Source organism: Alexandromys fortis, unplaced genomic scaffold, assembly GCF_014885135.2.
Source record: "Alexandromys fortis isolate MF-2015 unplaced genomic scaffold, M_Fortis_MF-2015_v1.1 scaffold_71, whole genome shotgun sequence".
Taxonomy (NCBI): Eukaryota; Metazoa; Chordata; class Mammalia; order Rodentia; family Cricetidae; genus Alexandromys; species Alexandromys fortis.
The window spans coordinates 4,475,604-4,497,136 of record NW_026067954.1 but is presented as its reverse complement, the minus strand read 5'-3'; the positions used below and the strand labels follow the sequence as shown (position 1 = coordinate 4,497,136).

Sequence of the window (21,533 nt, the reverse complement as noted above, 5' to 3'; positions counted from 1 at the left end):
TTTTTTTTTTTTTTTTTTTTTTTGGTCTTTCGAGACAGGGTTTCTCTGTAGCTTTGGAGCCTGTTTTGGCACTTGCTCTTGTAGACCAGGCTGGCGATAAATCATTTTATAAAGATGAGTGATTTGTGACAGTAGACATAGACTAAGTTTGCTCTCTTTCCATAGTGCGTCACAGTGTTTTATTATTTATGTGTATTTGTGTGTATCTCTGTGTGCAGTTACCTGTAAAGGTCAGAAGAATGTCAGATCTCCTGAAGATGGAGTTACAGGAAATTGTGAACTGCCCAATATGGGTGCTGAGGACCAAACTCAGGACCTCTGCAAGAGCAAGCAACCCATGCTCTTTTTTTTTAAAAAAAAAAATTTATTTATTATGTACACAATATTCTGTCTGTGTGTATATCTGCAGGCCAGAAGAGGGCACCAGACCCCATTACAGATGGTTGTGAGCCACCATGTGGTTGTTGGGAATTGAACTCAGGACCTTTGGAAGAGCAGGCAATGCTCTTAACCACTGAGCCATCTCTCCAGCCCCAGCCCATGCTCTTAACCACTGATGCTATAGGTCCTTTGATGTTTTACACAGAGGAAGGATATTCAGTGTACAGGATTACAACTCAGAGAGAGCCCTGGATCTTCTGGCGTTTCATAACGTGAGAGGACAGACTGTCTCCTCCCGCTACCCCTGGGATTTCCCTGGTCTGATGCTTGTGAGGAGGGTGGGGGATGTTAGCACCAGGAGTATTCTTCCTTTGCAGTGATTCTCAGCCTTCTCATGCTGCGACCCTTCAGTCAGCCCCTCGTGTTGACATGACCCCAGTCACAAAATTACTTCACTACTACTTCATAACTGTAATTTTGCTACTGTTATGAATCGTGATGTAAATATCTGATATGTGAGATATTTGATATGTGACCCCTGTGAAAGGGTCATTTGAGTCTCAAAAGGGTCGGGACCCACAGGTTGAGAACTGCTGTTCTATGTTGTTTTGTTTGTTTTTAAATTTTTTTTAAAAAAATCATTCATATGGGTGGGTTTTTGAAAACTAAAGCAATCTGCCAAGCATGGAACCTCTGTGGTGTGACAGAGAATGGAAGAGGGTGGATTGGGGGTCCCTGGGAAGGGTGGGCACTCCAGCTTGGTTGAGAGGAGCCCAGTGAGTAGTCAGGAGAGAGCTGGAGCCAAATCAACTAGGAGCAAGTACATGGTGCAGCCGCACGAGCCTCATTGTGCTGTGTGCAGAGCCTCACTGTGCTGTGTGCATAGAGCCTCACCATGCTGTGTGCATAGAGCCTCACTGTGCTGTGTGCATAGAGCCTCACCGTGCTGTGTGCATAGAGCCTCACCGTGCTGTGTGCATAGAGCCTCACCGTGCTGTGTGCATAGAGCCTCACCGTACTGTGTGCATAGAGCCTCACCGTACTGTGTTCATAGAGCCTCACTGTGCTGTGTGCATAGAGCTTCACTGTGCTGTGTGCATAGAGCCTCACTGTGCTGTGTGCACGAGCCTCACTGTGCTGTGTGCATGCGTCTTTCAAGAACTCCCTTTAAATGTGCTACACTAGTTATTTACTTACCTTGAATCAAATGGTTAGAATATGTTCGTGAAAGTTTTTGTTTCCTTCTTTAGGGTGACAAATGACAATTGTCAAAATCTCCCCAAGATCTGTCAGCAGAAACCACGACCCAAAACCTCAATAGTGAAGACAGGGGACACCAAATCTGTCAAGGACCATTCTAAACAGGTCACGATGACTGCTTGATGTCGTAATATCACACTTGGCTGATAAATGGCCTCAACAAAAAAAGCTTATTTCTTTGTTGTTTTTGAAGTTCTCTTTTAAAAATTACTGTATGGTTTAATTAAACTGTAGAATTCCCTGAATACTGTAGATGTTTTAGTATGTTGGAAGAAAAAAATGGAAGAAAATGTTCAAATTCCTAGATTTGCTAGCTCCTTCTCTAGTTTTAGCTCAGGGTCAGGGAACTGGATGGTTTGGGGATGGCTGGTAAGATCCTCATAGTTGAGAGAAGTAGAGAAAGTCCTCCTGCTTCCCAGTGTGGTCCAGGGGCAGTCTAAGATACCGCTGGGCCTCGGCACCTCCTGCTGAGCTTCTACAAAGCATGTAGGGTTACTCCTCACCCCTACCTCAACACTAGACTTTCTAGAAGGGAGGGCAGCAAGAGAAGTGGGCCCAGTAGATGGGTGAAGTCATTGGCTCCCGCCTCAGGAGATCTATGTCCAGGACCTTCTTATCTAGAGCAAAACATTCCAGGTTTTAAAGAGCAAGGGACAGTGGAAATCAGGAAAAGGATCAGCAAAGGTTACTGCTGAGGACGAGTGGGATGGGAAGAAATGATCACGGGATTCAGTTGTCTTGAAGAGGGTTATGTGCCCAAGGTAGAAGGGAGGTGACGTGGGACAGGTGAGTTCCACAGGGGATGGGCAGTCAGAGCCTGGGTCTCCGCTGCTTCCACATCTGGCTTCTCATGGTCTTCCTTTTCCTCCAGGAGAATGTCAGTAATGCTCAAGTAGAGAATGCTGACTTTGGCCTAAACATATCAAAAATCCAGAAGAATGGCACAGAGGAAAAGGCCCATCCACGAAGAGTAAGTGGAACTCAGGACCCTAGGGTGGGACGGGGGAGTTTGTTTCTCTCTAGAAAAAAGGAAATCACATGATTTTTGCCAAACATGACCATGGCAACAAAAGTATGAAAGGTTGGCTGTGGGGTAAGAAAGGAATATCCCAGGAGGACCAGAAACCTGGCATGCGATTCTGATCTGCCCGCTCCTTTCTGGAAGAACCTTCTAGAGTGATCCTTCTCTAGGGATCACAGGCTCCTCATTTGCAAATGGACATTCAGAAGAGAGAGGGTTCTTTTCAGTTTAAAAATTCAGTGATGAGCAGGGGTGTAATCAGGTGGTAGAGTGTTTGCCTGCTGGTCACAAAGGTCTGTGTTTGCTCCCTCCCTGCTCTGAGAAATGGTTAGGAGCCCGTGATGCCAACACAAAGAGCCCGTGATGACAACGACAGACATTGGTGTGCTGCACTAGAGTGAGGACAGCCCAGAGGGTCCCCTACTCGTTTGTTTATGACCCTGCCAAGGGTAGTTGCTTAATGCCCTCCTGCTTAGAGGCATGCTCCAGACTTGAGTACAATTTATTTGTGATCCATGAAGATTAGTTGGTTTAGAGCTGATCCTGTGCTTAATAGATATTTCTGCTCCCCCTTTCCTTCCTTCGCCTCCTTGTTTTTTTATTTTTTATTTTTATTTTTTTTTTTTTTTTGAGATAAGGTCTCACTAGCTGGCATAGAACTTACTTTATAGACTAGGCTGGCCTCTAACTCACAGAAATCCTCCTGCCTTTGCCTCCCTAGTGCTGGGATTAAAGGTGTGCACCACCAGCTATTTCTGCCTTTTTTTCTGATGAAACTCAGGTCCGGCTTTGTGGGAAAAAAAAATAGTTTCTCCAAGAGAAAAGTCCCAAATGGGATGGATGTAGCAAAGGTAGGGGTAGTGGACCCTTTGGCAAGAAGAGTACATGTTCCTCCTGAGGGACCCTCCAGGGTGTCTTTCATTAACTATTCTCCTTCAGCCAAGATGTTGAACCATGGGTTGCTGCCCTACACACAAACTGGTCGCTGTGGTGTGTTCTGGAAAGGCTACCAGGCACACAAAGCCTGGGGACTGCCTTCCCTGGTCTGCATGGCTCCCTGGAGGCCTCAGGGAACTGATGAGGCAGGAGAGGATGCATTTGCCTCCCCCCAGAAAATGCTCCCTTGTTAGTCCTCAGTGCCATCTTTAAATTCTGAGTCCCCTGTGGTGTACCTAGCTGTGCTGTGGCTTTAGTCTCTTGTGAATGCCTCACACTGATCTAAACGGTGCCTCTGCGCGAGTCACAAGGAAGGGGCCAGTTAACCCAGCACTTAACCTTTGAAATAGTCTGCCCGTAAATTCTGTTTCTAGCAGAAAGGCTTTGTGTAAAATGTAGATAGATTTTTTTTCCCTCCTAGATTTTCAAATGTTCATGGGTTGGGTGACAGTGCCTAGGAGGTTTCCCCTACGAGGGTTTCTCATCACTGTGTTAGGGACTCTAGCGTTGGATTCTGCCGCCTTGCTGAAGATGTCAAAAGTATGTTGTTCTTTGGAGTAAAGGCTGTGGAGTCAGTTTGCCCAAGCACTGCTGCAGTGGTCAAGTTGTGGTCAAGCCTTATGTTTGTTTGTTTGTTTTTGAAATCTGTAAAATGGAAACCATAGCACTGCCTGCTTTAACTGTGAGGTTGAAAGGAGAGCCCATGTCTTCACTGCTGCACAATAGACAGTCGGTAAACACTGCTGGTTGCAAGTGTGTCTTACCTGTGCCGTTGACTTCCTTTCCCGACTCTAAGGGAAACAGGACTAGAGCTTGGAAGATTATATCAGTTACTCTTTCTATTGTGACCAAATGACTGACAGTGGCAGCTAAAAGAAGAGAGGATATGACTCCCTGCTTTAGGGGATGTCCATCATGGCTGGCAAGGCATGGCAGGGTGTTTGTCTGTGGTAGTGAGAGCCTGAGGTTGAACTCCTTCCCTGGTGTCCAGCCAGGATGCAGAAGCTAGACTAAAGTTAGAGGTAAGTGTAACAACCATCAAAGGACCTCTGGCGGTAACCTAGGTCTGCCAGGCAGGCAGCAGTGCCTCCTGGGCCAGACCCATGCCATTAGGACCAGATATTCAAACTCATGACATTTCAGAGTCAAACATAATAGCAACCATCTGGGTTTGAGTCCTGGCCTCAGCCTACTGTTAGGCTTGTGGCCCTCGGCAAATTGTTTAACTTCCCCAGCTTCCCTTCACAGAAACAAAATTAAAATGTCACTCACCACTGGCAGGGGTGGCCTGAGAACCTTGCCTACCTGTCTTGTCCCAGGCCATCCTCCCCTGAATGAAGCATGCATTCAGCACACGGGCCTTTCTTTATCTGCGTCCCAGTGGGTTCTTCCTGAATATCTAACATTTTATTTTATTTTTTTTAAATATTTATTTATTTATTTGTTATGTATACAATATTCTATCTGTGTGTATGCCTGCAGGCCAGAAGAGGGCACCAGACCTTATTACAGATGGTTGTGAGCCACCATGTGGTTGCCTGGAATTGAACTCAGGACCTTTGGAAGAGCAGGCAATGCTCTTAACCGCTGAGCCATCTCTCCAGCTCAATATCTCACATTTTAAAGGAGTGTGGTCAGACAGGCCAAGTGTTGAGTGTCAAGGATGCAAAACGTCCATGACTTTTACTCATCTAACTCCATTCTGAAGAATTAATTTAGTTTTGTTTTTCTACATAGTCCCAACTTCTGCAAATCATCTTATTCAGCAGTAGTTCAGCTTTTCCTTGAGATGAAATCTGCCTGCCATACAAGGGTATAGACACCCAGCTCCAAGGCTACTCTGCTCTTGTATGTTTATGGCTTAAATAACCATTGCTCCCTTTTAGGGCCAAATCATTGACTTCCGAGGGCTGCTCACAGATGCTATCAAAGGAGCCACCAACGAACTCGCCTTGAACACTTTTGAATGTAACCCAGACCCTTCGGTAAGTGACCAAACCACCCAAATCTCGTGGAACTTCTAGGAGTATCACCCCGAGTCCAGAGAACTGTGAGATCCAGTCAAAGGTCATTGCAACCAGTCACCGTTAGTTTCTCCAAGATCCCACTTTCCTTCCTACATCACGGCGGAGCAGTTTTGTAAGGCCAGCCTTTCTGCTCCTCTCCCCAGGAGCGGCTGCTGAAACCTCTGAGTGCATTTATTGGCATGAACAGTGAGATGCGAGAACTGGCAGCCGTGGTGAGCCGGGTAAGATCTGCTGTTCAATTCACAAATTTATGGAGGCAGACCAGGGCTCCTGGAGCATTGTGGGCTGCTTCTTTTATTAATAACAATAAATATGATCATTTATTTATAAAGTGCCCCCACTTGCAGAGGCACTCATATTGTTTAGAGGCACAATAATGCATGATAAATAAATTATAGAATCATAAAATTACAATAGAAAAAGCCCACCATCCTACTATAGGGGCCAAGAAAACAGACAGCAAAAAAGATGCAGAAAGGGACCGACAGGTGAAAGGCTTTCTGGCGGGCTCCAGAGCAGGGGAGAGAGGGCTCTAAGAAAAGCTCGGAGCACACATGTGTTCTGTTTAAAGAGCCCCAGTCTGAAAATGCGGGGTCTGGCAGTGTGATGGCCTCACTTGGAAATTTCCTTGAACGTAACCAGATTAGTAAGAAAGATTTTTTTACCACTAGGCTAAGGATACTTCAAGCTTGCACCGTGGACCTAAGGGCGGTGAAAATGAACGGCCAGTGATGCGGCCCTGAAATCCTTTGACTGCACTTGATTTCTGGAGCCTTCTCTTTCTAGCTGGATGGTTTTAAGCAAGCTTCTTAGGTTGAGAATAGATTATTGATTACAGATGACTTTCCTAATTTCCACTGATCTCAGTTTAATTGAAGAGGGAAACTGAGGTAAGGTCAAAAAGATTCTTTAAAAAAACTCCTCCAAAAAGCACACAGTTGCTGAGCTGCAAGGGCATCTGCTTCAGAGGCACTACCAGAGTCTGCTGAGGGCCTGCAGACAGAGGCGGTGACTCCACCCAGGCTTGCCTCGAGAGACTCTGGTTGCGTGGATGAGTGCATCTGGGGAGCAGCAAAACTGGGGTGCAGAGAGGGGCAAGATTCTCCACCCTGAGCAGTATCCAGGATGGAGAACTGGGTAGAGATGAGAACCCTGGATTAGCATCCCTCTCGGGGCACAGGTCATCCTGTGTATTGAGCAGCAGTTTCAGTGAGGCGGATGTGGTAAATGATGGAGAAGAGAGGCAGCTGTGAGGTTTCCACCAGCGAAGCAGGGTAAAGAGCAAGCCTGCCAGGATGCATGAGGAAGCAGAGGCTGATGCTCCTCTTACCCCCCAAATCTGTAGTCTCCTTCCTGTCTCTACAAAAGGATAGTATGAAGTTCAGAGTAGAGAACAGAAGTGACCTGCAGGGATCCCACACTCCTGAGGAAGGGGACACAGGTCCTTCTTGTATGTTTCCAGTGATGGGAAGATCATTTGCAATGACAAATGACTTTGGATGTGTACAAGGAAGAACTTTGGGTTGGGAAATTAAACATCACCTTGTTAAACTCAGTGTCACCTCTAGACTGTGGAGGGAAATGCACTTATCTACAGATTGTTCAAATACCAAAGTAGATGGAGCCTCATTGTGTGCCAAAATTTCCTAAGAAAGGCCTCAATAAGAGATGTGTGCTCTCCCCAAGTTTTGGAAGCCTGCGTTGGGTGTGATATAATCTCCGTCATCTCGCACTCAGAGGATGAAGCAGGGAAGGAAACCCAGCCACACAGTGAGTTCCAGGCCGGGGTACGGAATGAGGCCCTCTCTCAAAACACAAAATATGGAAGACTGGGTCTTTTATCCACTCCCTTGTCCTACAATGGACAATATACATCACGTATGACCCAGTCATTTCTAGTAAATACTGCAGTGGTATTTTGTGTTTTAGCAAATAAAGCTTGCCTGAAGATCAGAGTGTGGAGCTAGCCACTAGTTAGCCATAGAGGCCAGGTAGTGGTGGCACACACCTTTAATCCCAGCACTCTGGAGACAGAGACAGATGGATCTTTGTGAATTCAAGACCACCCTGGGCTACACAAGATTGGTGTAGTCTAAAAGAGAAAACGAGCCTGGCGGTGGTCGCTCACATCTTTAATCCCAGGATTTGGGAGTCACAGGCCTTTAATCCCAGCATTGAGAAGGTGGAGACAGGACGGGGTATGCCTGGGCAGAGAGAGGAAGATAAGACAGGAGGAGACGGGAGCTCAGGGCATTCAATCTGCGGATTCATAGAGACAGGATCGCCCTTTGGGTCTGAGGTTGGAGTAAGAACTAGTGGCTGGAAGGAAAAGAAAGAAAAAAGAATTCAAGCTACAACATACTTCTCAGTAAAGTGGAACTCCTGGTGGGGAACCCTGGAGGGAGGGTAGTAGCCATAGGACCATAACATTTTTTGCCATTTAAAAAAAACATACTTTTATATATTTGAAACATGTGCACATAGCACGTATTTAAAAACACAGACACATACACAAAACAAGTAGATAAACAGTTTCCAGACTTGTTCTTTACTCAGAATGACATAGGAAAGGACCTTAAGAGAAAGTAATACTCCAGACGTTGTTTGCCTGAAATAGCTCCGATGGAGAAGGGCCCAGAGCGACTGTTCAGAGGCGTCTTGTGAAATTGAAATTGGAAAACTGTAAATTAGTAATCAGTAAAAGCGACTTAATTGATTGCCCTGGGGTGGTCGCTACAGGGCTCTCCCGTAAGAGGGGAACTGCGCGCGCACTAGGTTGTTGGCCTCCTCGAACGCTGCAGAAGCAATCGCTCCAGCTGGAAGCAGGGAATGCTCACTAGGGAAAAGGGAAATTGGTTTCAGGGGAGCGTAGGAGAAGTCTCTGTTTGCAACAAATTAAGAAAGTGTTTGCCAGATCAAATAGCTAGACAGATACACAGCTACGGTAAGGATATGTTTCCCCCTAAAAATTAAGGTAATTTGAAGGCATTTCTTGACTGTGACCATAACGCAGCACAGGTTGCTATAGGCTGATGGCAGGTGTAGCTCACTCTTATACCCGCCCCCCCCCTCACCAAGTACCATATTTTACTATCAATATCTTCTCCAGGGAAAAATCATTGACTATTTTCCCATCTCTTTGGTAAAGTAACCCCAACTTATAATGTATGCATAGGTCTACATTATAATACTCGGGAAACATTTTTTTTTTATCATCAGCACATTATATCCTATTAAGTCGGGTGTTCTGTGCTGCCATGTTTGTTCCAGAAGTGGAAGAAAACGTCAGTTTTAGCAAAATAATCAAATGCATATTGCAGGACATTTATCTCCATAACCCCAACATAAAGTGGAACGATATTATTGGACTGGACGCGGCCAAGCAGTTAGTCAAAGAAGCCGTTGTGTACCCAATAAGGGTAAGTATGGGAAACCATGTTTCTGATTGCTATCAACTAGACAAGCTATGTCAAGAAAAGACGGCATGGTGACTTTTCTGTCTGTAAGGTAGCCTTCTGACTGGGCCACTCTTGGTCAGGGCTAGAGCATCGCGTGTAGTCTGTGCTGTACCAGTTCAAGTCCTGTTCCTGTTGCAGCTCTTGCAGAGGGGAGGTTCCCAGCACCCACATCAAGTGGCTCGCAGCTGCCACTACAGCTTCCCATGAGTTATAATACTATAACTCTAGTTCCAGGGCATCCACTGCCTTCTTCTGGTCCTCAGGCACTTGTGTGTTACTTGTGCATGCTACCACAAAATAAAAAAAAATCTTTCTAAAAAGTCACATTCTATATTGGTTCAAAGTGTCTGCGCAGTGGTAACTGAAGACCTAAGACATTGTGGAATAGAGCTTTTCAGATGCTAAACACTGACCATTAGCCTGCCTCCCTAAGAGTGCGCTCCCTGTCGTAGACCTACCTCCCAGGAGAGGCCTCTCATTTGTTCCTATGGATCTGCCTCAGACCTACCCCCCCCTCCCATTTGCCATCAGGGGCTTTGCTCGGCTAGACAGACAGTCCCTTCCAGGGCTGTGACCAGCAGGCCAGCATGCTGTTCTCATCACCTGCCTTTGACCGTTTTCTACACACCTCATGAAACAAACTGACAGAAGAGACGGCACACTTCAAGAGGGGTGAGGAGACGGTCAGAGTATCGCAGCGTGTTTGCTGTCTGACAGGCCACCCTGCCACTCGGGGCCTTAAAACAACAATCTTTGGGACAGAGGTTCGCTTGTCATTCTGTGGTGGGCAGTTTAAGCTGAACCCAGCCAGGCTGCCTCATCTGTCGCCACACAGTATCATTTGCCTGGTGTTCCCACATACCAGCCAGGGTGACTGGGAGAACTGGGGGGAACAGCTGGGATAATGGGCAGCCAAGTCTTTTCATATGGCAAATCCTGCAACAAGCAAGTTCAGCCTTGTTCACGGGTTCTTAGAGAGAGGGAAGAAAGATCATGTCCTAACGTGTGAGCTTTTTCACGGCCCCCCTTCCATTTGTTCATCTTATAATTCTCTAGCATCCCACTGGGCAAGGTCGGAGGGCCAGGAACCAGGTACAGGTGGTGGAGAACTCCACTTTCTTCTGTGGGAGGCTACTATACAGAATTTGTATAATTCGTGGACTATAATTTCCTAAGGGCAAGATTACACATTCATTAAAATAACAACAGCAACTGTGTATTACTGCCTCTGACTCCATGAAGCTCTTGATTTTGCCGTACTTTCATCCTAAGGAAACAAAAAACATTAAATTCAGATTATCTTCCCCTCCCTCCTCCCCCTGCTCAGGTGGGAGTAAGAAATATATTCATTCAGAGCTAAGAGTGAAACCATAGCACAAAACTTTTGGGAAGGATAGAGCACTTTATTGGCACCCTGGATATGCTGTTTTCTCATTGTTCTGGGGAACAAACCCACAGTGTTTAATGTGGTCAGCAAGAGAATCTACCACGGAGCTACAGCCCTCCCCTGTTTCTGGATGTGTTGTTTCCATGGCATTATACCCTTCACAGGTGATGGGAGTGTGTTTGCCATTTCCCCTGTCCTCCACCTGTCCAGTTCCTACAAGGTTTGAACTTGAGCTAATGGAAGAGACCCAACTGAAATCTGGTAGCATCTCTGAGCCTCCGTGTCCCCAGCCTCTGCCACAGGCTTCCCATGGGCACACACCTTTATGGGTTGGTTCTAGGACTCATCGTGGATCTGTGTCTTCTTTATGATTTTTTAAAAAGGAGATGAAGGCTCCACATGGAGAACATAGAGGGAAGGAAATTATATGCATAGAAATAACTATTGTCACTGGGTGGTGGTGGCACATGCTTTTAATCCTAGCACTCGGAGGTAGAGGCAGGTGGGTCTCTGTGAGTTCAAAGTCAGCCTGGTCTACTGAGTGAATTTCAGGACAGCCAGGGCTACACAGAGAAATCCTGTCTTGAAAGAGAGAGAGAGACAGAGAGAGAGAGAGAGAGAAGAAATAACTATTGCCACAGAGAAGAAATATACTGCATATACCTTTCCTTTCCTTATGTGTATATATATATGTGTGTATATATATGTATGTATGTATATATATATATATATATTGCTTTTAAGAAGCCACAAAAATTAAGTCAGACATTTTTACCCAGTGTGAAAATGCCCCTGGGACAAACAAGATCCACATAGAGGAGCAGACCTTAAAAAAGTGGGGCTAAGCCTTAGAGGGGCTGTTTTGCAGGAACTCCTGCCCTGCCTGCTAAGAATGTGCAGGTTGATGTATTCATGCTCACCTTGTCTTTGTTCTCCAAGTACCCACAGCTGTTTACAGGCATCCTCTCCCCTTGGAAAGGTCTGCTGCTTTACGGCCCTCCAGGTAAGCACATCTTTTGGGAGCAGAGGATGTCTGCGGGAGCCTGGCTGCTGCCCGGCGGTGAGGCAAGGAGCAGTAGCACCTGCTCATGGTCATCCTCGTGTGTCCCTAGGTACAGGAAAGACGCTGCTGGCCAAAGCCGTGGCCACCGAGTGCAAAACGACTTTCTTTAACATTTCTGCCTCCACCATTGTCAGCAAGTGGAGAGGAGATTCAGAAAAACTTGTCCGGGTAGGAATTCTTAAGATGTTTAAAAATCAGTTTTCTAGAATACCAAAGTACAAAATAATGCTAGAGCGTGTTGGTTTTAAGGTGGTATATATGTATAATTATGCTAGAGCTTGTTGGTTTTAAGGTGGTATATATGTATAATTATGCTAGAGCGTGTTGGTTTTAAGGTGGTATATATGTATAATTATGCTAGAGCGTGTTGGTTTTAAGGTGGTATATATGTATAATTATGCTAGAGCGTGTTGGTTTTAAGGTGGTATGTATGTTAGCCTCGGCTTGGATTGTGACTCTGTGACTCCCCAAAGCCCAGGAAGTGGATTGACTGTCACATGTGGGTATTAATCATAGTGCCACCAGCAAAACATGGACTCCCTTCTTCTGGAATTTTATCAACAGCTATTTTTTGATTCACACAATTTAGGACTAAAAGTGAGAACAAAAGTCTCTAAAGTGGCCTAGTGTTTGCTTCACTCAAGAACCATTCATTATTAAGCATGTACAGTTTATCCAGTTAACACTTAGTGTGAGGCCTCTGCCGTGTGCCAGACCCTACACTAAGCACTCTGTGGAGGAATCGAAAGACATAAACCTTAATTATTCTTTCAGATGTTCTGAGCAACTTTTCTTCCTCTTCTCATGGCCTGCATAGTGTGTTCTCTCCTTGGAAGGCTGTTTCCATCTTTACAATATCTCGTTCCTGGTCCATGGCATCTCTTGCACTCAAACATTTTGCTGTATCTTCCTGTCACCCTAAGAGAACAGCTGCTGTGATGTATACCTCGCCATAAAGGGGGTTCCTTGCCAAGAATCCTGTTAGACTGTTTGCCTCCTGTAGAAGGACTGATAAATAATCAATACTAAGTGAATGTAAAATTACTTTCTGAAAAGAAATCATCCTAAAATATTACTCTGGAGTTCTGGTCCCTCATAAAGCTAATTTCCAAATGATCATAGACTGCTTAGAAGACATAATAAGATATTTTAGAAGGGTTGGTGAAAAAATAAGACCATACCTATTATTTATTACTTTGATCATTTATTCGTTCATTCATTCATTCATTCATTTCTAAGGATTAAATGCAGGCATTTGCATGTCACGCAATTACTATAATACCAAATTAGCCTTTAGCCCCTTGGTATTGTTTTCATGTTGTTTCAAATGTTTAAGTTTTTATGGATTTTTATCACTCACTCAGCATTGTATTTCTTTTCTGTTGCTCTGTTTATTTTAGTGGTACTGTTTTGAGACAAGGCCTTTTTCTAGATGTAGCTCAGACTGGTCTTGAACTCATGATCTGTCTTTTGGGATCACCTTATTGTCCTAGGTGCTAGAGTTATAGATTGTGTACCACAGTGCCTGGATCAAGATGAAATCTATGAAAATATTTATCTACACTTTCTCCTTTGGTCTTTATCCTGGGACTGTCTCAGACCAGATCCCCAGGTACTCCTGTTTATCTGCTGTGTGTGGATCCCTAGGGTTCTGGTCAGTTCTGTTTCAAAGGGCTGAGGTTCAATTAACTACAGTCATTATCAGCCTAAAGCTCTTTGGGATGTGTGTGTGTGTTTAACTTCTGTGTGTTGAGTAACAATAAAACAACTCACAAAAGACGCCCTCCCCTGAAGAGTAGAGATTTGTGTCCCGTCACAAAAAGTGTTTGGAACCATGAGCACAAGACACTGCAAAGCGTTTCAAGAAAGTTCCCAGACTCCCTGGACAAGCCCTAGGTGGACAGACATGTACTTTTAGGCACGTCATGATTATCCTAACAGAGATGGAGAGAAAATGGTTTCTTGTTTAGTGTTGAATGTCTAGAAATGCCAATCACACGAATGTTCCTTCTTTGTGAGTATTTTTTTTAGCTCAGTTTTTTTTGTTTTCTGCTTTAGTATCATTCCAGGAGTGAGGCAATCCTTCCTGTCCCAGGTCTCCATCTCCTTCACCACATATTTAAAAGAATCCAGCTTTATGGAAAATGTACGAAAGCCACGAAAGCGTACATTTCCTTGATTTGGGATCTATGAACTCATATTCTCAAGGTCACACAGCAGGCCCTTACTGAATGAGCCACCCCCAGGTCCCTAATTTGAGCATTTTACAAGTTACTTTAGAAGATACTTATATTTCTTTTTTCTTATGAAAAATGCATTTTTCACTTAAATATTTGAAAAATATTCAAGAAGAAACTGGAAACCTCTGCCAACCTTGAAGGGTCTTATTTCCTTGTAGAAGTTATTTTTTCCTGTTCTGTGAGATTTTGGGAAGATCCTCACCTGGGGAGGTTTAGTCATTCTGTCCACCCCTTCCTGTAAAGGTTTTTAGGGAAAGCAAACCCTTTAGGACCTTCCCCTCAATCAGAAAAGAGTTTTCTCCCATTTGTTTCTCTTTCTATTCCAATTAAGGAGTTATTTATAGGGAACCTTTGGGCTGTGAACCCCCCTCCTCTCCTAATGCTCCTGCCTCTTAGGAGTTGAGCACTATTGAATAGCTGAGTGATCTCTTTAGCAAATGCATACACCTGTTGATGGTTACATCTCCCTCCCCCTCACATGATTTAACTTCCTCCAAGCACCTCTGGATATTTTAGACTAATGCTTCTAGAAGCACTTACCAGGATTCTATTTATTCTCTGGGAATGGAAACTCAGTAATTTGAGCAATATGGAGACCTAAGCCCTAAACGCAGTTAGTTCTTCTAACTTTATGTTGAAGAGGCCCTTGGTTTCCTACACCTGAGTAAGCTCCTTAAAACTGTGTGTAGGTCTGATATAGGGGTCTAATATCCTCTTTTTCATTGAGTCGATTGGTGTTTTGTAATCGCTTTTAAAATCAGGTATAATTGGGCTTCTCTTCCTGTGACAGGAAGAAAAGTTACTTGTTCCTAATTGGCTGGTCTCCAGTGTATGGGAGAGGTGTTAGCGATACGTTTCCCAGAACTGCCTTTTGTTTCATGACTTTTGCTGTGTGAGTGTGTGTGTGTGTGTGTGTGTGTGTGTGTGTGTATGAACCAATGTGTATTCACCCAGCTAAATACCAAATAAACAGTTCTACCCAAGTGTCAACCAATGAGTTTTGGGACACAGATGACTGACATAGAAGTAAAGACATCTGAATCACCAAAAAGCCCACCTAGCTTGGGTGATGATTCATGGAGGATGCATACTTGGTGCTCCCTAGACAACGTGCAGGGAGTTCCACCAATCACAGAATCTCCTCTCTGTACCAGCTGTTCAAGATTCTACAACCATGGAGATCAGTCTTGTAAGTCTTGTATTTCAAGCCTTGTAAATTCCCTTGACTCCCTAATCCTTGTAAATTGCTTTTACTACCCTAGCCTGTAAATTCCCTTTATTCCCTGAGCCTTTTAAATTTTTGTTATTCCTTGAGTCTTGTAAGTTCCCTTTACTTTCTGAGCCTTGTAAGTTTCCTTTATTTCCTGAGCCTTATAAGTTCCCTTTACTTTCTGAGCCTGTAAGTTCCCTTTCCTTCCTGAGCCTGTAAATTCCCTTTTATATTCCCTTTATTTCTTGAGTCTCCTTAGCTTCCGTCCTTTGTCTAGGAGGGGATATTTCCATTAAAGGAAACAGCCACACACAGTCCTTCTCTTAGTTTTGAGAAGGAGCAGGGGTTATGAACCAGGATTCTGTGACAGGGAAATGCTGACTCATCACTGAGTCTCGAGATGTGAGAGATTTCCTCAGAGGGAAATCCTGCCGCTCCTGAAAGCCACATGGGAGCATTCCCCTCTTGTTTATCCTGAGATGCTTTCCTTATGCTCAGTGACATGGAGAATAAATCCCCATGGCAGCTGAAGAATCTCTGCTTTTCTGTTCATCGCTGCTGCATTCTCCAGTCAGCCAGTGAAGAATTGAACGTGGCGCTCGAGAGATCGGCTGCAGGATTTAAAAAAAATAAAAGATTTAGCTCTTTATACTGCTCACCGCCACTATATCTCCCTATCGAGTTATTTTGTTTTTATGTCTGTTCTTTTGCTGGCTGCTTTCTTGTTCTTGTTCAGTCTGTCATATTTTACTCTGGAACAGAACATCTTATTCCGTCGAGAACTGCCTTTGGGAATCTGCTCCTCTTGTATTCAAGAGGCAGGGCAGGAGGATCCCCTGAGTTCACCAGCCAGTCTGAGCTATACTGTGAGTTCCAGTCTAGCTGAAGCTGTTTCAAGACATCAAAACCCAGCAACAATAACAAACAAAAGGGAAAAGACGTACAAAGAACCTGATCCTAGCAAGCAGTGTTGAGGTGGAGTGGGGCCCTGTGGAATCACGTGGGGAGCAGAAAAGGACATTTTCAGTTTGTTATCCATATGTGTCCTTTTCCTGACTTTCTTCCTTCTGAGAATAATCCTATTTTTCCTAAAGATGAAGGGGGGAAAGTTACTACATGATTTTATGTATTTTATGTTTATGTCCACATGGAGAATGTTATTGGCAGATGTCCCAAGGGTTAACAAGGCAAATAGGAGCTTGGGAACTGAATTTTATCTCCAGCTTTCATACTTATCATTCAGAACCTTGAACTTGCCACCTACTCTCTATCAACTGATGAATGGAAATAACTGGACCATCCATCCCCCTAAGGTGGAACTCGGGAGAAACAACGGTGATGGTTATAAAGTTGTCCCAGAGTACTGGTATAGAGCAAATGCTTATTATTACAGCAGTTCTAAACTTTTAATCTGGGAACATTTGAGGGCTAAAGTTGACATGTATGACGAAGACTAACTTAAGAATACATATTTGACCCTGCTCTTGCTTTTCCCCACTCAGGTGCTGTTTGAACTTGCCCGCTATCATGCCCCCTCCACGATCTTCCTGGACGAGCTGGAGTCTGTGATAAGTCAGAGAGGCATGACTCCTGGGTAACAGATGGTTTGGGTTTGGGTTTTTTTGGCCATCGTTTCTCCCCTTTGTAAGTGTGTGTGATGGTCGGAAGCCCATCGATGTTTACCAGCAGAATGAGCCTATCAATAAGCCCACAAATTTTCTGCAGACACATGGAAAGGTCTTTGAATTAGATCCTGTTAACTGAGTAGCTGATTTAAATAGATTTTATAACCGGAGGAAACACCATCCCCCTCTTCCCCACAGAGTGGCTTTCAGGCCTGAAGATCATCCAGCCGCAGGATCCCAGGCTGCCACGATGGCCTGGCTGCCTCAAAATAACCTCCTCTGGAGCCGGAGGGCTGCCTGTGGGGACTGGGGCTGGAGGGCTGCCTGTGGGACTGGGGCTGGCCCATGCAGCCGCAGGATCAGCCGCTTCTGTCGTACATTCTCTGGAGGCAGAGGAACCGGTGATTCTTGGACATCTGTCACATGCATTATTTCTAAAGATTAAGTGTCCGAAAATGTCCCCAGAAGGAAGGAGCGCCTCTCGGTTACAAATGCTTTCTGGTTATGCATTCAAAAGGGCAAATAGGGCTGCTTGTTTGCCTGCTTGATTTTGTGCGTGTGTGTGACATATGTTGCGTGTGTGTGTGTACATGTTTGTGCTGGTGCTTGTAATGTGTGTGTGTGTGTGTGTGTGTGCGGTGCGCGTGCATGTAGGTCAGAAGTCTCTTTCTACATTGTTTTTGTTTGTTTGTGATTTTGAGAGAGAATGTGCCCCTGTGTCTGCCCTTTCATGTGGAAGCTGGGAATCAAAGCTTAGGTCCTCAGGGTTGACATTTACCAACTTACCTATCACCTCAGTCCCCATTGTTAAGTTTTAAAAATTTATTTTAAAATATTTCATTAATTGAGAATTTTATACAGTTTATTTTGCACACATTTGCTCTCAGTTACTCTCTTTAATTTCCCCAGATCCTTACCACCTTTTTTTTTTTTTTTTTTTCCTGTGTCAGGGTTTCTCTGTGTAGCCCTAGATGTCCTGGAACTTGCTTTGTAGACCAGATTGGCCATTAGCCTCAAGCTCAGAGATCCACTTACCTCTGCCTCCCGAGTGCTGGGATTAAAGGTGTGTGCCACCAGTGCCTGGCTCGTGTCTTTATTTTTTGAAAATTATTTATTTAAAAATTCATTGACTCTGACTTGTGCTGACTATATACTTCTGGGTGTAGGGTCATCCGTTGGAGCATGGTCCACTTACTAGGAGCCACGCCCTTAAAGAAAACTGACTTTCCCTCCCCTAGAAGCCATGGACGGTCCATAGCTCCTCAGTTAGGAATGCGGGCTCCATGCTAGAACACTGATGTGCTGGCCCTGGTACAGGTCTGGTGAGGCACTCAGAGCTACTGAGGTCTTGAGTGTAGCGGTCCTGTCATGCTCAGGAGATGCTGTTGATTCTGGTTCTCCCTGACCCCTTCCTACCCCAGCTTCTGAAATGGTCCCAGAGCTTCAGGAGAGGAAGGCTGTGACAGATCTGTCCCATTAGTGGCCGAGCACGCCACAGCCACCTACTCTCTTCACTTTGACCCGTCTGAGTTTCTGCATTAACCACTGTCTATCGCCCAAAGAAACTTCTCTGAAAGAATATGAGAGCTCCACTAACCTATGGGCAGAGAGTTAGGAATTTAGAGTACAATTTTATACTATGTCCAGTTAGCGAAATCATAGTAGTAGGTTGATCCCTGAGGTCTATGAACTCCCCAACCTTGGGTTATTGGCTGGATTTGTAGTACCAGGCATGCACTTTCTCCAGTGAATCAGAAAGCAGTTGGTTACCTTCATAACATTCATGTGACTATTGCCATATCCATCATCACTGCAATTTACAGGGGTTGGAGCTGGATAAGACTGTTGGCTCCCAAGCCAGGAATAGTGGTGCACACCTTTAATCCCAGCACTCAGGAGGCGGAGGCAGGCGGATCTCTGTGAGTTAGAGGCCAGCCTGATCAATATAATCAATTCCACATCAGCTAGAGGTACAAAGACCCTGTCTCGGAAAGACAATAACAACAAAAGACTGTTGACTCTCCTCCCCTAGCATCCTGCATAGCACCCTCTGGTGAGTTACCCAGTAGGGAGGAAGCTTCCTGGTCAATACCAACATGATTTCTCAATGTGTGTGCTGTCTTCAGCAACAGGGTCTTGCAATCAACTTCTGATGGGCGCTTAAGAGCAGTATCAGTAGCCCTTGTTTTGGGTTCTCTAGGACACCCCTGACCAATGATAGAGGAGAGGAAAGTCTGGGGCTTTTTATTTGACAACCTACAGATGGGTTCTGAGATGAGTTTAATTCCCTGTGAGGGGCAACTCCAATTAAACTCTTGTATGAATTTGTGTGTGTGTTTGTACACATATATATGTACACACATACATGTGTATAGACACATATGTTGTGTATATTTTGATCACATCCTGACAATAAAGTTTTATTTGAGTCAGAGAGGGGAGCTAGCCATTAACTGACCATTTAACCGTAGAGGACTGATAGGAAACAGGAAGTAGTAAGGCGGGGCTTAGGATCCTTAGGATGGAGGAACAGAAGAGATAGGAGATCTCAGGTGGCGTCTCCTCTACTTCTTTGTTTATTCAGGCTCCTACTCTTACTGATAGCAGATATCTTACTGATATCTGACTCCCAATTTTTATTGATAAAGAATAATTAATTAAATGCATCACACATATATATGAAGCATAAAATAGTAAGTTCCCATATAGCTTTCCCAAACATCCTTAGAGTTCCCATGTATCGTAGACTGGCGTTGAACTTGCTGTATAGTTTAGGATGATCCTGAACTTTGATTCTCCTGCATCCGCCTCCCAAGTGTGGGATTACATGTGGGAGTGCCCGTGCTGGGGATTGAACCCACGGCTTTGTGGTTGCTAGGAAAGCACTCTATCAACCTGATTGATTTGTTATGATCAGAGATACTTTTTGAAACTTTTATGAAATTTGGCACCTCAATCTGGAAATATAAAAAAACAGGTGTCTGGAAAATTTCTGTGTAGCTCTATTTACTAGTGACCTTTAATAGTCTGTTATTGAGACAAAGCCCAGGCTAATAAAAGGCAAAGAATTTGCTTGTTGGAAATATAAAAGTAAAATTAGAAAACAATTTGTGAAATTTTACCCAGTGGAAACCACTTTCCCAGGAGGAAAACAGAAGAACGAGGCTGCAGGCAGGATGGGTGGACTTTATGTCTGACTGACATGGGACATGGACCTGACCTTACTGTGCCTTGTCAGACCCCACTGCAGCCCTCTGCCTTGCTCCATCAGCCTGACAGGAACAGCCAGTTGCACCCGAGCCACAGGCCCCTGTGTGCTCTCACTGGTCTCCCCCTGCAAAGACAGGCCTCTCTGGCCTGCCTCAGGGGTGGCCTAGATTTGGCTAATTTGGTTCTTCCTACCATCCCTGGTGGCAAGTGCTTCACCCAGGTTCTCCTTGAGTTTCAGGGTCCCCATATGGGACTTGAAGATCCCAGTTTAAAACACAAGGACAACGAAGCTGAGCATGATAGCGCACACCTTAATCCAGTTCTCAAGGAGCAGAGGCAGAGGCAGGCAAATCTTTGTGGATTGGAGGTCAGCCTGGTAGTGGGTTCCAGGCTAGCCAAGGCTATATAGTGAGACCCTATCTGAAAAAACAAAAACAGACTAAAAAATTAGGGCAACTGCTTTTAATGTCTTTTTGGGCCATATCATGCTAGTTGTGCATAAGTATGGACAATTATATTAACATTAGCACATGCACACATATCATGCGTAATTGTGGGCAAAGGCTATGTGAACATGTCATTGTAGAGTGGGAGTCTTTTCTCTCAGAAAATGTCTGGGCCTTGAGAGGTACAGATTCTAAGTCACATGCAGGTGGAGCACCCCAGTGTGAAAATCCAGCACTTGAACAGACCTGTTCTGAATCTTTGTTAGTGCTGGCAGACAATTAAAGTAGGAAATCCCACCCAGGAAAGTTTGTTTAATATGTGAAAGTATAAAATATCATATAAATTACCTTCAGGCTGTGTGAGAAGGTACAGATGAAATATAAGTTAATTTCATGCTTAAAGTTGGTTCCCCCCCACCCAGTATGACTCTTTATATATGTGCAAACATTCCAAAATTCAGAAAAATCTGAGTCAACTGGGATAAAGAATACTCAGTCTGTACTCAGGATGGGTTGCTTCCACACATGTGCACGAGAGGTGGAGTGTTGTGCACACTAAGGAAGACATTTAGTCATTGCTCTTTTAATTAAAACAGTGTGAATGAACAGAATCTGTCAAGCACGCTCTGGGTGTGAACCTAATGCGGGTTGGTTTGATCTTGGTGCCTTGCTCCTTCTGGAGGAAGGGACCCGGATGATCGCCATGGAGGCAGAGAGGGCAAATCTGCACAGAGACCAGACGCTAATCTCTGTCATTATTATACATTTCATTAGGAGAGGATGAAGCCAACTCAGTGCAGGGATTTTATAAACACAAATGCACACATACACAGGAATAAGAAGCATGGACATTATGTGATGCCTGCTCTATAAATGGGTTATTCTACTATGTCATTTCAATTCAAGTCATTAAACTTGATTGTTTAAGCCCAAGCTGGCCGAAGCTATGGAACCTGGGCTAGATGCAAACTCACAGCAGTTTTCCTGCCTCAGCCTTACCAGTTTCAGGCCATGCCACACCTGGCAATTATGGCATTTTAAAGGGTTAAATAACGGAGCAGGTAGACACAGCTGGGTTATGTTTAATTTCACCATCCTTCTATTATTTTCTTTTAGTTCTATGTCAACCTTCACTTTTCTCCTAAATATCATCATTGTATGTATTATTTGCCTTTTTATTACTTTTTTATGTGAAAATAAAGCACCTGAAATGCCCATTTATTTGCTATCAGAATGGAGCCTGTTTTTCAGCCACAGGGCATTGCTGTG

At 44.4% G+C, this 21,533-nt stretch overlaps 1 protein-coding gene across 1 annotated transcript in view; it reads left to right on the top strand.

Annotated features, from left to right (window-relative positions):
* Positions 1 to 21,533, top strand: part of Katnal2 (katanin catalytic subunit A1 like 2) — a 56,783-nt gene that overhangs the window by 22,399 nt on the left and 12,851 nt on the right. The window contains exons 5-12 of the mRNA XM_050151570.1: positions 1,632 to 1,746; positions 2,513 to 2,611; positions 5,485 to 5,583; positions 5,769 to 5,846; positions 8,946 to 9,044; positions 11,410 to 11,473; positions 11,583 to 11,701; positions 16,486 to 16,577. Coding sequence (XP_050007527.1) covers positions 1,632 to 1,746; positions 2,513 to 2,611; positions 5,485 to 5,583; positions 5,769 to 5,846; positions 8,946 to 9,044; positions 11,410 to 11,473; positions 11,583 to 11,701; positions 16,486 to 16,577 — 765 coding nt within the window. The remainder of the gene's footprint in view (positions 1 to 1,631; positions 1,747 to 2,512; positions 2,612 to 5,484; positions 5,584 to 5,768; positions 5,847 to 8,945; positions 9,045 to 11,409; positions 11,474 to 11,582; positions 11,702 to 16,485; positions 16,578 to 21,533) is intronic.